This window comes from Sminthopsis crassicaudata, chromosome 5, assembly GCF_048593235.1.
Source record: "Sminthopsis crassicaudata isolate SCR6 chromosome 5, ASM4859323v1, whole genome shotgun sequence".
In the NCBI taxonomy this organism is placed as follows: domain Eukaryota; kingdom Metazoa; phylum Chordata; class Mammalia; order Dasyuromorphia; family Dasyuridae; genus Sminthopsis; species Sminthopsis crassicaudata.
Genome location: NC_133621.1, coordinates 209062753 through 209078542, shown reverse-complemented (window position 1 = coordinate 209078542; position 15790 = coordinate 209062753). Strand labels below are relative to the sequence as shown.

Sequence of the window (15790 nt, the reverse complement as noted above, 5' to 3'; positions counted from 1 at the left end):
ACTGGGGCTTTTTTTTTTCTTTTAACATTAGATTCCTTGTAAAAGTTTCCTCCTTTCCCTGTGGAGTATGAATTAGCATTCTGTGTGCAGAATCCTGAAGGAAAAAGCCATAAATCCCTCCCTTTCCTTCAAAGGCTTACTCGGAGAAAATAATACAAGACCATTTTCTGGACATCAACTAGACAATTTGTGACGAAATTCCCTTGAAAGATTCATGACTATTGGCTGTTATCCTGTAAGTGTTAATTATTTCTTACTGCCTTTTGCTTTTATTTCTAGAACCAACCAAGAAAGTTCTTACCTCATTTCCTAATAAAAATTCCATAGGTAATTGTACATCTGGGTCTAAATGGCATCATAGCACCTAAGACTCTCCAACACCCCCCTCTCCTGGCCAGCTAATATTGAATAAATCAGGAAACTCTCCAGTCTCATCCTTTCACTCTCCTCAATTAGTAACTGTAATTAAATATCTCAGAATAGATATTGAAGCAAAAGGAGCAATAATACCTTACTCCTTATCAGACACTGGATCATCTATTCCACATGTCAGAGATGGATTTTTTTTCCTATAAAAAAGGGAAACTTTGGATATGCCATACCATCACTCCAATCTAGGAAAATGCCATGCTATTACCCAAATCTGGACCCAGATCTAAAGGCCTGCAGCATCTAACTCACATCTCCAGCCAGCTGTAAATAATATTCTTTAATAAATTTCTTTTGGACACAAAAGCCTTATGTGTAACCTTCCTTTTCCCTTCTCTAGTGTTGATGTTAAGTTAGCACATAATCATTCATTTAGAGAGACTTCTGCATCCAAAAGAAGAAATTGAAATGGGTGGGAGAAATAAATGAAGACTCTATTCTCATTTGAAACTCCTAAAATTCAGAGGGCTTTTCTTCTAATTGCTGTAGTGGGTGACCCTAATTTATCTGTAACGTACTCGCTTTGGTAGAAATAAGAATTTCTTACTAAAGAAGGGAAAGGGATCTGTATGTGCCAAAATGTTTGTGGTGGCCTTTTTTGTAGTGGCTAGAAACTGGAAAATGAACGGATGCCCATCAATTGGGGAATGGTTGGGTAAATTATGGTATATGAAGGTTATGGAATACGTTCTGTAAGAAATGACCAACAGGATGAATACAGAGAGACTTGGAGAGACTTACATCAACTGACGCTGAGTGAAACGAGCAGAACTAGGAGATCATTGTACACTTCAACAATGATACTGTATGAGGATGTATTCTGGTGGAAGTGGATATCTTCAACATAGAGAAGAGCTAATCCAATTCCAATTGATCAGTGATGGACAGAATCAGCTACACCCAGAAAAGGAACACTGGGAAATGAGTGTAAACTGTTTGCATTTTTTGTTTTTCTCCCCAGATTATGTGATTGTTCCAATTCTTCCTTTGCAACAACAACAACAACAACAAATTTGGTTCTGCACATATATATTGTACCTAGGATATACTATAACATATTTAATATGTATGGGACTGCCTGCCATCTAGGGGAGGGAGTGGAGGGAAGGAGGGAAAAAATTATGAACAAAAGGGAGTACAAGGGATAATGTTGTAAAAAATTACCTATGCATATGTACTGTCAAAAATGTTATAATTATAAAATTAATAAAAAAAAATAATAAAGAAATAAGAATTTCTTTAGAAGGTCCTAGAAGTGACCAGTTAGCAATATCTTTAAGACCTCTCTAAGACTCCATCTCATTCAAAATATGTGAGGACATATAAAATAGAGAAAATTCAACCCCTACATAAAGCTGGAAATTGAAATGGAGAGAGAAAACAAAGTGACACGAGAAAGAAATTTAGAATCAATTGCCTACTCCGTCAGTTCTAAATGCGACAAAAAGTGATGAGAGTTAAGTGGGACTATTAGGGCAAACTTCATCAAAGAAGAATAATTAATGATATGAAACCACATCCTGACAATTAAAGATCCATGTCCTATGCAAATCATTGGTATAACACATTAGCGCTATTAAAGAAAAATAAAGGCTTCTTTCAAATCATTTCATCTTCTACTGCAAGTACAAAACAAATAAATTAGGGGTTGAAAGTTTAAAAAAAAAAGAAGTCAGTGTTTTCAGGCTTTGAACTTTCTGGTGTCCCTGGCACTGTGACTGTACCAAGACACAGTGGTGTTTGCAATAGCTATAACACAGCTGGGACAAATAAGGACCTGCAAGTTTCCATTAACACATACACAGAAAAGAAGGGGAGGAAGGCAGCTTCCTAGGCAGACACAGGAGCCAGGGGAGGAGGGGAGAAGTAATGCATTCTCTTTGCTCACCAGACTATAGATGTAATCTATTTTCTGGACTCTGGATGTGAATATGAAATAATATAAGCTTCATTCACAGTGAACTGTGCTAGAAGTCTCTGTCCATAAAGATTAGCTACAAAGAAAAATGATTGTAATGATTTTTTTCCTACACTGAGATCAATAGGAAGGATCCTTTGCCTAAGCTATATAGAATGTGGTTCTCTCTGCATTTAAATGAATTACTAATAAAAATTCAAAGAAAGAATGTGAGCTGTTTTAGCAACTAATTAAATTTGTCTGTGGCTAATATGCCAGGTAGAATTCTACGATAATGAGGCTGCCAGGGTCAAGGGTTCCAGATCTCCATGAACGATGGGTTTCTGTCTGTTTTAATGGCCACAAACCACCCCTCTGTCCTGCAACATTTTTCTAAGAAATGCCTACTATTCATAAGGGGTACTTGGTAAGAGAAGGAGGAGGGGTCTGGGCAGCACCCTACCAAGAATAAATCTTGTTTCACTTTGTACATAAAGATCAATAAATGAATTAGTTGCCCACTTAGAAACTACAAGCTAACTTCAAAAGGTCATAAGAATTCAATTCAACAAACATTTATAGGTTCCCTAGGACCATTAGTTGAGGGACCAGAGGCCAAATTACACATACCTCTCAATGCCTTTAAGCAATTAAATATCCAGGATGTATTCAGAGTAAGAGAGAAGGAAGCCCTCGCTAAAGAAGGACACTGTGTCCCACAAGGATGGTAGTTATGGGAGGAGGACAGATGCCAATGGGGAACAGCATGGGTGGCCACCTCCCCTCTCATTGTTCTCAGGACCACAAGCAGGCTGGTGGTTTTGCATTCAGCCGAATGAGTGCTATGACCACAGGTCTCAAAGCCACTCAGGTCTCAAATTTACACAGAGAATGTCCCAAAAAACCAGCACAGTTTTCAACTTTTAATAGTTTAAAACTACATGAAGAATTCTGGTACACAAAAAGCTATCAAACTGTGCATACTCTTTGATCTAGCAGTGCTGTTACAGAGTCTGTATCCCAAAGAGATCAAAAAAGAGGAAAAAGGGCATGTGTGTAAAAATGTTTGTAGCAGCTTTTGTTGTGGTGACAAAGAATTGGAAATTGAGTGGATCTCATCATTTGGGGAATGGCTGAATAAGCTATATATAGTATGTGAATGTAATGGAATATTATTTCTCTATAAGAAATGACAAGGCTAATTGATTTCAGAAAAGCCGGAAAAACATGAATTGATATTTATCGAGGTGAGCAGAACCAGAACACTGTATACAGTAACAGCAAGATTGTATGATGATCGACTTAACTCCTGTCACCAATGTGGTGATCCAGGACTATTCCTTTAGACTTGGGATAAAAAAATCTCATTCAAATCCAGAGGAAGAACTATGGAGATTGAATGAGAATTGAAGCATACTATTTTCACTTTTTTTTCTTTCTTTCTTATGGTTTTTCCCTTTTGTTTTTATTTTCTTTCATAGCATGACTAATCAGGAAATATGTTTAAAATGATTGTACATATATAATCTATATCAGATTGTTTGCTGCCTTGGAGGGGGGAGGAAAGAAAGGGAGGGAGAAAAAAATTGGAACTCAAAATCTTATAAAAGTGAATATTGAAAACTATTTATATAATTGGAGAAAATAAAATGCTATTAAATGAAAAAAAAATTTAAAGTGACTCTTGGGATAGCCTATAGCATCTTATACAAAGAACTAATGTGATACAAATAGGAGTTATCATTTACCTGTGGGGCAAGACAGTGGGCTAGTGTAGACCACTGAAATCAAAGTACCTTATTAATTGCCTAAGAAGGAATAAGGAATGAGGGCATGGACCCAACAAGCAAGTGGTTGGGGAGGAAGGCACTGCCCAATCTCTGTGTCATTTAAGCCTTAGCATTCTGGCATACTGGGGCTGAACACACACATCAGCAAATTGGTTTTCACCAGGTAACAATGAATTGCTTTGGTGAAGAGAGGTTACACTCCTACAGTACATTATACAAAAGAAATTGCAGATCTGGACCAGAAAACAGATCCTCCTATGTGTATACACTGCCCTAGACACTGGGGACCCAAAAAATATAACCATTTTTGGCCTCAAGATGATAGTCTATTGGGGGATATAATAGAAGCAAAATACAAAGTTGTCAATGATAAGAGCAAAAGAAAGATTGCTAATGAGAAGAGTGATAAAAGGTGGAGGGAATCAAGGAAGGGTTCCACAAAGAAGGTGGAAGTTAGGCTTAAGGAAAAAAAGTTTTAATTAGGAATATAACTTCAGTGAACAAGTAATCTGTTAAGCCAGCCTGGAATTTGGGTAATAACATTCACGCACTATGGTCTCTCTGTTCCCCAAGTCAATACAAGAGATCCTTTATCTAGATACCAACACAAGGGAATAAGATGACTCCTGATTTTGTACAAGGCCTTCATTTGGGTAAGGATTTTTCTGATTTAAGAGAGTCTAATGACTGCTTCACTATGGATTGCCTTTTAAATGTGTTTTTAGGTTAATGCTGATAAATGCTTTTTCCTTTGAACCCAGTATAGGCTTTCCTTATTCCCAGCAGCAGCAAGTGATCTCTTGTTTCTCAGAATTCTTATAATTATTTGTGACCTGAGCTTCTCTGAGAACTTCCCATTTCTAATATGGAAACACCTAAGAGAGATCTTTTGAGCATGCCCTGTTCATCTAACATGAAGCCATTTTTCCTTTATCTCATGGGTGACTAGCTGCAATGTCATTAAAACTAATTGAGCTATGGACCCTTCACCTCTTTTCATGTTTTTTTTCTCCCCCCTCTCCCCACTCTCTTTCTCCTGCACTTAGCATGGACATCATGAATTGAAACAATGAGAGTGGATGAATTTACATCCTCTTCTCCCTCTCTTTTCTCTTGGCTAGGGAGAAATGAATCTGGGAATGTTTTTTCAATTCTCTAATTTTGTCTTTAGGTTCAGAAACTAACTGGAAATGATCCCTGCAGCTTTCTGGAAGCCAGAACAAATCAGCATGTTTGGGACCTGAATTTGAGCAGCATTTTGGACTTAGAACTGGGAATGTACTTTATAGGAATTTGAGCTATGAAGCTCATCCCCTCCCCCTCCCTAGAGATGGAGGGGGGTATATGTTGTATAGGGATATGTGTATGTATGTGTGTGTAGCACTATACCTCTCATATGTTGGGGAAGTAAGTTTATGCATTTATAATCATGCCTTTTACATATTTCCATATTCCCATGTAAAAGTTCTTTTTATTATTTATTATTTTCTTTGTCCATTTTCCACAAAGCATGGTAGATGGCTAAATTTCTCAAGAAATATCTGACTATGAGTTCTACCCCTAGCATCTACCACTTGCATCCATGTGGGATCTCTCTAAGTCTGTTTCTTCATAAAGAATAAATGAGGATAATACTTGTATTATCTATAGGCATTAGGTACCTGTATGTGTATGTATAATATAAAACAAGGAGGCTAATATCTGAAGTATCTACCTTCTAGGGTTGTTGTGATACACTCCCACATACATATAGACATACGTGCATACACACATATACATATGTACATATATAATTTAAATTTCACAAAGTGCTTCATATAGGTTATTTCATTTATCATACATGTTAGATATATTTTATTTCATTCATGAATGTTTACAAGTGTATTTATTCACATGTGTGTATATATTTTTGTGTGTATATAGACAGATAGATGATAGATAGATACCTATACATATACGTAACAGAAAGGTGGTGAACATGTGCAGTGTGCTCTTTTGAGGCAATTTCCGGGTGAAAGAATTGAGTAACCTGCTTCTGAATAGGTGTGACAACAAGTCCTGACTGGGGAGAGTAGAGGGAGAAGCTACTTCCTGATTTGCAGCATGCACAGACATCCTATAACTGGTTTGGTTCACTATGTGGTGAACTAGAGTCTTTTTAATGAGACTGAGTTCATTCAAAAATACTAACCAGCCAAAACAAATCTCATGCTCCATCTCTTCCTCTCCCTGGAAAACAGGATAAACCACTAATCCTTTGTGTTGAAGAGGGTGTTCAGTGTACCGGTAATAAGTGATTATCACAATTTTTTTAAGAGGTACTGTACAGCAAGAAGTCCATATTTGCTAGATTTTGGCCTAGAGAACCAAAACAATGAATTGTTTTGGCACAAAGCCAAAAGCTAGTCCATTTTGTCCAGCTTCTAAGTAAAGGTTATTGGAGATGGCTATGAATTTGCAGGCATTAAAAGGTCAGCAGAGAAAGCCACTAGAAGTCCAGGAGCTGGATCCATGTTGGAATTTGTAGAAGCCAAAGAGTAAAGAATCAAGTCCCAAGGGATGAATTTGACTCAGGTCAAAGGTAGCAAAGATGCATATTCATCAATCTACTGGCCCTGCTTTTTTCAAAAGTAAATATGGTGGGACAAATACAGCAGTAGTAACTGCATTATGTCTGAAACTATTCTCCCCCAGGGACTGAGGTGGTGTGGAGAAAAGTATATTTCCAGTGAGAAAACATTTTGAAATTTCTATTCTTGCAATATCTCTGCAACAAATATCCAAACAAACCAATCAATATACATTTATTAAATGCCACTATGTGTTGGAACACCTAGGTGGTACCCCCTCGGAGAGGGACCTGGGCTCTCTTCTTGGACAAGTGGCAGAGTGGACACTGTACAACCTTAGGAGAGGTATGACCCTAAGGGATATGTGCAACCAGACAGTAAGTTGGAAATATAGACTACTACTCTCTGTGCATGTCTCCAAAACAATCACACCATTTCCTTCACCTGTTTTTGTTCATTATTTCTGGCTTTGCCCCTTTCACTATAGGTGTCATGTAGCCTCAATTGGCATTGATCCCTTGGATCAATTATAGCATAACTATGACCAAGGTGTCTGAGACATCCTGGAAGGCTTCAGTTCTCACTCCTTCTTTCCTATAACTTCTAATTTCTGATCCCTCATATCACTTTAAGGTTTTAGCAACATCCCTCAGTGGGAGGCTCAGGGCTCCAGAGGAATAGCTAGTGATTTTTAAGCTCGCTTGAGATTAGTTCCTGGCTTATTTCACTATTGTATCCCCAGGACCTAGGACAATACCTTGTCTCAGATCTTCATGATTTCATCTATGTGGGTACATGTATAACCTACATAGGTTATAATCTCTGTATCCCTTAGTAGGAAGTCTTTGTGGTATCATAGCCTAGAACATCCATCTCCATAGGGTCAATTTCCTTCAGATAGTCCTCTGACTCTAGATTGAGAGACAAACTATCCATCATAATAGGCTTTTAAATGATGGCATTCCCTCTTAGTAGGAATAACCAGTTTGGGTTCATTGAAATAGCAGTCAGGAACTCAGAATCATCCCATGCTACTATGTTCAGTCTTTTTCAGTCATGTTCGAGTCTTCATGACTCCATTTGTGTATCTTAGGTATCTTAGCAAAGATACTGGAGTGGCTTGCCTTTTCTTCTCCAACTCATTTTACAGATGAGGAAACTGAGTAAACAGACCCAGGATCACACAGTTAATAGGCATTTAAGATCAGATTTGAACTTACCAAGATAAGTTTCTCAACTCCAGGCCTGGAACTCTATCCACTGTACCATCCTAGCTGCACATGCAGCTATTATAAGGCAGGATTTATATAAGATGCTAGGGTGGGACTTTGTGCACAGTAGAAAATAAATATTTTTAGAATTAAATGTAAAGTCATTCCCATGGACCCTTCCAAGCCTGAAATTCTATGGTTGTATAAAATAATGAAATACAGAGAATCAAGTACTCACTTATTTCACATTGGTCTCCCTCCAGTCCTGGTGGACAAATACACTTTCCTAAATAAAAGCAAGTTCCTCCATTGAAGCAGGTTGTAGAACAATTGGCTAAAGGATAACAAGAAAGTACTTTATTAGATAATGAGCTTAGACCAGTGACCTCAAACTCAAATTAGAAACTGATCCCTGCTACCCATATATTGGTTTAGAAAACCACAAATCAACATCATCTATGTTGTGTTTTTATTTATTTTTTTCAACATTTTCTAATTACATTTTCATCTGATTCAGCTGCACAACTGAGAGCCTCTAGTTTGACATTTCTGTCTTAAATTTAGGATAAATATGATTTTAAAAAATATTATTCTTTCTTGAGTGTTTTTCTGAACAGCTGAAATTTGCTCACTATTTTAGAATAGAAACACTTTTTTTTGGTCAATATTGATATTTGCAATTGCATCAATTAAAAGAATTTCTCCAGAAATTCCATTTAAAGTAACTACTTTTTAAATTTTTTCCCTTTTTTTATTAATTTTTATAATTATAACATTTTTGACAGCACATATGCATAGGTAATTTTTTTTTACATTATCCCTTGTACTCCCTTCTGTTCCGAATTTTTCCCCTCCTTCCCTCCACCCCCTCCCCTAGATGGCAGGCATTAAAGTAACTACTGATAGTATAAAATATTTAGGAATCTATCTGTCAAGGGAAAATCAAAAACTATATGAGCAAAATTACAAAATAACTTTCCACACAAATTAAGTCTGATTGAACCAATTGGAAAAATATTAAATGCTCTTGGATAGGGCAAGCAAATATAATAAAGATGGCAATACTACCTAAACTAATCTATTTATTTAGCGCTACACCAATCAGACTCCCAAAAAACTATTTTAATGTTCTAGGAAAAATAACAACAAAATTCATATGGAAAAACAAAAGGTCAAGAATTTCAAGGGAATTAATTTAAAAAAATCAAATGAAGGTGGCCTAGCTGTACAAGATCTAAAATTATATCATAAAACAGTGGTTACCAAAACCATTTGGTATTAGCTATGAAATAGACTAGTTGATCAGTGGAATAGGTTAGGTCCAAAGGACAAAATAATCAATAAGTTTAATAATCTAGTGTTTGACAAACCCAATGACCCCAGCCTTTGGGATAAGAACTCAATGTTTGACAAAAATTGCTGGGAAAATTGGAAATTAACATGGCAGAAACTAAACACTGATCCACACTTAACACCGTACACCAAGATCAGGTCAAAATGAGTCCATGATTTAGGCATAAAGAATGAGATTATAAATAAATTAGAGGAACATAGCATAGTTTACCTCTCAGACCTATGGAAGAGGAATGAATTTATATCCAAAGAAGAACTAAAGATCATTATTGATCACAAAGTAGAAAACTTTGATTATATCAAATTGAAAAGTTTTTGTACAAACAAAACTAAGGCAGATAAAATTAGAAGGGAAACAATAAACTGGGAAAACATTTTTACAGTCAAAGGTTCTGATAAAGGCCTCATTTCCAAAATATATAGAGAATTGACTCTATTTATAATTTATAAGAAATCAAGCCAATCTCCAATTGATAAATGGTCAAAGTACATGAATAGACAATTCTCAGATAAAGAAATTGAAACTATTTCTAGTCATATGAAAAAGTGCTCCAAGTCATTATTAATCAGAGAAATGCAAATTAAGACAACTATTGAGATACCACCACATACCTGTCAGATTGGCTAGAATGACAGGGAAAGATAATGCAGAATGTTTGAGGGGATGTGGGAAAACACATTATTGGTGGAATTGTGAATACATCCAGCCATTCTGGAGAACAATTTGGAACTATGCTTTAAAAGTTATCAAACTGTGCATGCCCTTTGACTTTGTTACTACTGGGCTATATTCCAAAGATATCTTAAAGAGGGGAAAGGAACCTGTATGTGCAAGAATGTTTGTGGCAGTCCTCTTTGTAGTGGCCAGAAACTGGAAAGTGAGTGGATCAATTGGAGAATGGCTAAATAAATTGTGATATATGAATATTATGGAATATTATTGTTCTGTAAGAAATGACCAACAGGATGATTCAGAGAGACCTGAAGAGACTTACATGAACTGATGCTGAGTGAAATGAGCAGGACCAGGAGATCATTGTACACGGCAACAACAATACTGTATCTTGATCAATTCTGATGGATGTGACCATTTTCAACAATGAGATGAACCAAATCAGTTCCAATAGAGCAGTAATGAACTGAACCAGCTGCACCCAGCAAAAGAACTCTGGAGATGACTATGAACCACTACATAGAATTTCTAATCCCTCTAACTTTGTCCGCCTGCATTTTGGATTTCCTTCACAGGCTAATTGTACACTATTTCAAAGTCTGATTTTTTTTGTACAGCAAAACAACTGTTTGTCATGTATACATATATTGTATTTAATTTATACTTTAACATATTGAGCATGTATTGGTCAACCTGCCAACGGGGGGGGGGGGGGGAAGGAGGGGGAAAATTAGAACAAAAGGTTTGGCAATTGTCAGTGTTGTAAAATTACCCATGCATATATCTGGTAAATAAAAACTATTAAAATAAAGAAAAAAAAAAGAATTTCTTCAATTTGGTGTTTAAGAGCCACTGACAGAATATTTATTGTCAGAGAGTGTTACAGGAGAACGTGAGCAAAAGATTGAGAATCAAGAACCTGAGTTTAAATTGCTAATGGCTTTTTAACTATCAAAGTGATCCTTGGCATATCATTTACCTACTTTAGGTCTGTTTTTCTCATCTATGAAATGCATCTCAAAGTAAAGCAGTGGGAATCAGAAGACCTGAGTTCAAATTGTGGCACTACCTGTGTAGTATAGATATACAACGTAATATACACACTACCCGAGTGACACTGGGCAAATAACCCTATCTCTCTTGATTGCTTATTTATAAAAAGAGGGAAGTGGATATTATGTAAAATGCCAATTACTAGGTATAAAACTAACTGAAAAAATGTGTCCATGCCTAAGGGATCTCTTTATGAAGTGTGAACGAGTTTCTTAAGTGAATTAGAAAGAGAGCAATGACATTGGTCTAAGAATGCCTAGTCACGCCCCCAAGTCACTCTTAAAAGGTAGTAGAACAATGTTTGATGAAGTCTGTTTTAGTAAATAGCATTTCCTAATGATTTGCATAGATTATTGGAGCTTACATAAAGCTAAATTGGATGGAGAGGATATATGAAGTTGGGAGCACAAAAGTATGGGAAGAGATAGCAAGGGGTCAGACCTTGGAGAATGGAGGTTTAGTAATTCTATATTTTCTTTCTATTTTTGAAATATCTCCCTTTCAGATGTAGGCAATCTGTTTAGTTTTCTTTGTTACAAATGTTTACTTTGTTTTCATAAACTGTTTGAACTATAAACATTTTGCCAGTCTAGGCACACTTATTGGGAATATGGTTAGAAGGTAACAATTAAGGGGAAACATCCTCAGGCAAAAGATGTTTTTACCACAGTCCTCTCTGTGGCTAGGAGCTCAGAGCTAAGAACAAAACAAAACAAAACAAATACTCATTCCTCTGGAGTTTCAGATTTTTTAGACATAATTTCCCAGAGCAGAGAAAGAATGTTTATATGAGGAAAACCATCTAGGCAATATGTAATAAGATAAAATGAAACAATGTATAAAATGCAATTAGTATAGTTAGAATCAGTACCAATCCAATATTGTCTTTGAATATTAACTCTATTAAGCTGCCACGTGAATGCCTCCATTTTGTTGTTTTTCAATTATTCATCCATGGGAAACTAGGTTATTTAAACCAACTATTGTATTATACAGGTAGGTAGATGTAGTTAATGAACGTTTTTTAATTTTATGAATAAAGGACACCAAAAGCTACTGGAGCAAAACCTACTTTTCCCCCCTTTCAACTTGGAAAGCCCCAAAACTTTCCTCTAATTAGAAATTAGATTATTTAATTTTGCATCCTGGTTAATTGTTTTTGTTATAATTATAATTGTTAGGGGAGAACATAAAAATCTGCTTTACTCTGTATTCAGGGTTTTTGGATTAACTAGGCAATCCACTGATACATTCTTTTGAATGCCTAGCTAATAAATCATTTATGCTTGAATTGTTTCATTAGTTATTATTAATTATCTTTTATAATAAGAGGATAGGGGTGAATAAGAATAACTAAATTACTCTGTTCACCACAGCATCTTACTGTTGCTATATACTCTGATATTCTAACTAGATTAATTCTGAGGTCCCATTCTATCTGTAAAGTTATGTTCCTTTTTGGGGAGGAGAGAGGAGAAATCATAATTTCTGCCAGTAAAAGAAAATATTTTTAGCAAAATGGGTCCTAGTATGAGGAGAAATAGAAGCATATGATTTTATTTTTTTTAATTTTCTAATTATTTTTTATTACTTATTTTTTAATCTGAAATTTTACAGAAGATACATGTAGTATCACATATCAAATTTCTTGAATGGCAAGTTTTGATATGGTGTAGAAGATCAATACACGAATGGGAAATTAGGTATGATAAGGTAAGGTTAATGTGACTGAGTTAAAAGAAGCATATGGTAAAGGACCTAAAAATGTGTCAGAGGAAGTAGACTGTTTGAATGGGTTAGGAGACACAGTGTCATCAATTTGAACTTGATGATGAGAATATCTTGGATCAAGGGGAGTTTTTTAAGGAAGGACAAATCATGATGAAAGTACTAGAAGATAACAAGGAAAGAGAGGGGATAGAGGAAGAAAAAGAAAAAGAAGAAAGAAGAGAAGGAAGAGAAGAAAAAAAGAAGGAAAAGGAATAAGAGAATAGGAGGAGGAGTTACATTTAGAATTAATCAATCTAAAAGAGATCAATTTAAGTAAACCTCTGGCTTCTATGTCTGACATTCAAAGCCTCCATAATATGACAGCATCTCACTTTTTCAGCCTTATTTCATGGTACACACTGTAGATACTATCCAAATAGTTTACTCTCTGTCACCATATATGCCCTTCGTTTTCCTATCCCTGTCATTTTGCTTATTCTGGTTCTGATATCTTAAATTCTCTGTCTACCTTCTTTTTGCCTGTTAAATTTTACCCATTTTTAAAAGCACAAATCAAATGCCACATTCATGAAGAAACCATCTCTAATCCTCCCTATCAATAATAACTTTTTCTCTCAGACTTCATGGAACTTTGTTTATGCCTTATTAATGCAGCTATTATATACAGTTTTGTATGTTATAATTATGTATTGGTTTGTTTCTTTTCCAGGACCTAACATGATATTCTGCATATAGTAGATGCTTAATGTATCTGAAATGAAATAAAATATATAATTCCTAGGAAGGTGAAGTTGATCCTGTCTATCCTGCTATGTCATGGAAATGTTTGTTGTATTTCTTAAGTTCAGAAAAAATATTTTTTAAAATCATAAAAAACAAATTAGAGATTTATCTGAGATCATCAGAGGATTTGCCCAAGTTGAGATTGAGAATTTTGAGAAGACATTGACTCATGATACAGAAGCCAGAATGATAGATTTGAGTGTGAGGTCCAGGGATTGAACCTCTTCCCCTGACTCCTCTGGGACCTTTTACCAGTCATCGAACCATTGGCCTTTACTTTCCTTATCTATAAAATGAGGAGATACTAAGTCACCTATAATATCACTTTCAGCTCAAAATCTGTGATCCTTTCAAAGAGTTGATTTTATTAGAGAGAGAGGGAGAGGTTAATGGCTAGACAGCTAGCCTTATCAGGCTTTGAAGCCAGAAAGTCCGGTGTTCAAGTCTCACAACAAATACATACTGGCTATGTGATGATCCTGGGTCTTCTCACTGTCTCAAATAATTCTCTGATACTATAATTTGCAGAGAAGGTGATGGATGCTCTCTATTGCTAGAAGAATTTCCTCATCTGGACATTTCCTATACTAATAAAATCCCTAGTCCATGCCCTATTCTTATAGAGGGAGAAGTAGTGAGATTCAAAGCAGGTTGGAAGATGTGTTGGAGCCAGTTTATACCTCCTTAGAGAAGTGACTATTAAATTTTCAGTGTGAACTTTCCTATATAAAAAGTCAGGGAAAAAGAAAAAATAAAATAAAAAAAAACACCAAATGCTACAAATTAGGGCTTGATTTAGTTTTTGTTGGTTGTCTAGACCTAAGAAAGTGATAGAAAAAAAAAGACAAAGTTGCAGAATAAACTTTAAAAGTATGCTTTGCATTTTCAGAGACATCCTAGTTAAACATTTATAGGCATACCACTGGAGCAGACAGAAGGAAAAACACAGGAAAGGACATTGAGATTCTTCATTTGGAAATGAACAGAAGTATCTATCAGCTAGTATGATGTAGAAACTGGATGTGATAATGTTGTAATGTGCTGACTTTTACTCATCACCCTGGCAAGGGATCATCCTAGGTCAAATGCTTCATCTTTCCCTCCCCCTTATTTTGTTGCTCACCATGCCAGAGGGAGAAAAAAATGAAAAAAAGGTCTAAAAACATGCAATTTGGTTATTTATTAATAGCTCTAGTGGCTTTGGGGGTAACTAGGTGGAGCTGTGGATAAAGAACCCATCTTGGAATAAGGAGAACTTGAATTCAAATCTGGCTTCATACATTTAACTAGCTGTGTAATCCTAGGCAAGTCTAATCTGTAAAATGACCTGGAGAAGGAAATGACAAACCATTTTTGGAATTTTTGAGAAAATCCCATTTAAGAGGCAGTTATATGGTACAATGAATAGAGCAATGGCCATGGATTTAGGAGGAGCTCAGTTCAAATTTGGGCTAAGGCACTTAACACTTAAAAGCTGTGGCAAGTCACTTCATCCTGATGTGTGTGTGTGTGTGTGTGTGTGTGTGTGTGTGTGTGTGAGAGAGAGAGAGAGAGAGAGAGAGAGAGAGAGAGAGAGAGAGAGAGACAGAGACAGAGATAGAGAGACACAGAGACAGAGAGAGAGAGACAGAGAGAGAGAGAGACAGAGACAGAGAGAGACAGAGACAAAGACAGAGAGAGAGAGAGAGAGAGAGAGAGAGAGAGAGAGAGAGAGAGAGAGAGAGAGAGAGAGAGAGAGAGAGAGAGAGAGATTTGGAACTCAATGAAATGAATGCTAAATTTTTTCTTGACATGTAAGTGGGGGGGATTAAATACTATTTGAGGGAAAAAACATATTCAATGACATTGTTTTTTTTTTTAATCAAATAGTGTCACGACTGAACAACAAAAGTACAGCATTCTGACATTTGAAAAGTACTTTATATTTATGTTATTCTTACAATAGTCACATGAAGCAGGGTTTGATTCCAGGGGACAGAAGTAGAAACACTTAGTAAAAATTGAAGAGAAACAATTTTAAACTTTAGAATAGGAAAAACTTCCTAAAAATCAGATTATAAATGGGATAGATTGCCTCAGAAAGTAGTGTTTCTCCAACTCCTTCTTCCATCCTCCCCTCCATCTTGGGTCACTTGTTATGTAACATGATTGCATTTCCTTTACAAGTAGTCTAGATCAGAGCTTCTTAAACTTTTTTCACTTATATACCTTTTTCACCTGAGAAATTTTTATGTGACACTGGGTACATAGGTATATAAAATAGGTATACAAAACAAACATTTACTGATAATAAATCATAA

General features: G+C 35.9%; 1 protein-coding gene across 1 annotated transcript in view; it reads right to left on the bottom strand.

The window, feature by feature from the left end:
* WIF1 (WNT inhibitory factor 1) overlaps positions 1 to 15790 on the bottom strand; it is a 109646-nt gene that overhangs the window by 14678 nt on the left and 79178 nt on the right. The window contains exon 7 of the mRNA XM_074269724.1: positions 8136 to 8231. Coding sequence (XP_074125825.1) covers positions 8136 to 8231 — 96 coding nt within the window. The remainder of the gene's footprint in view (positions 1 to 8135; positions 8232 to 15790) is intronic.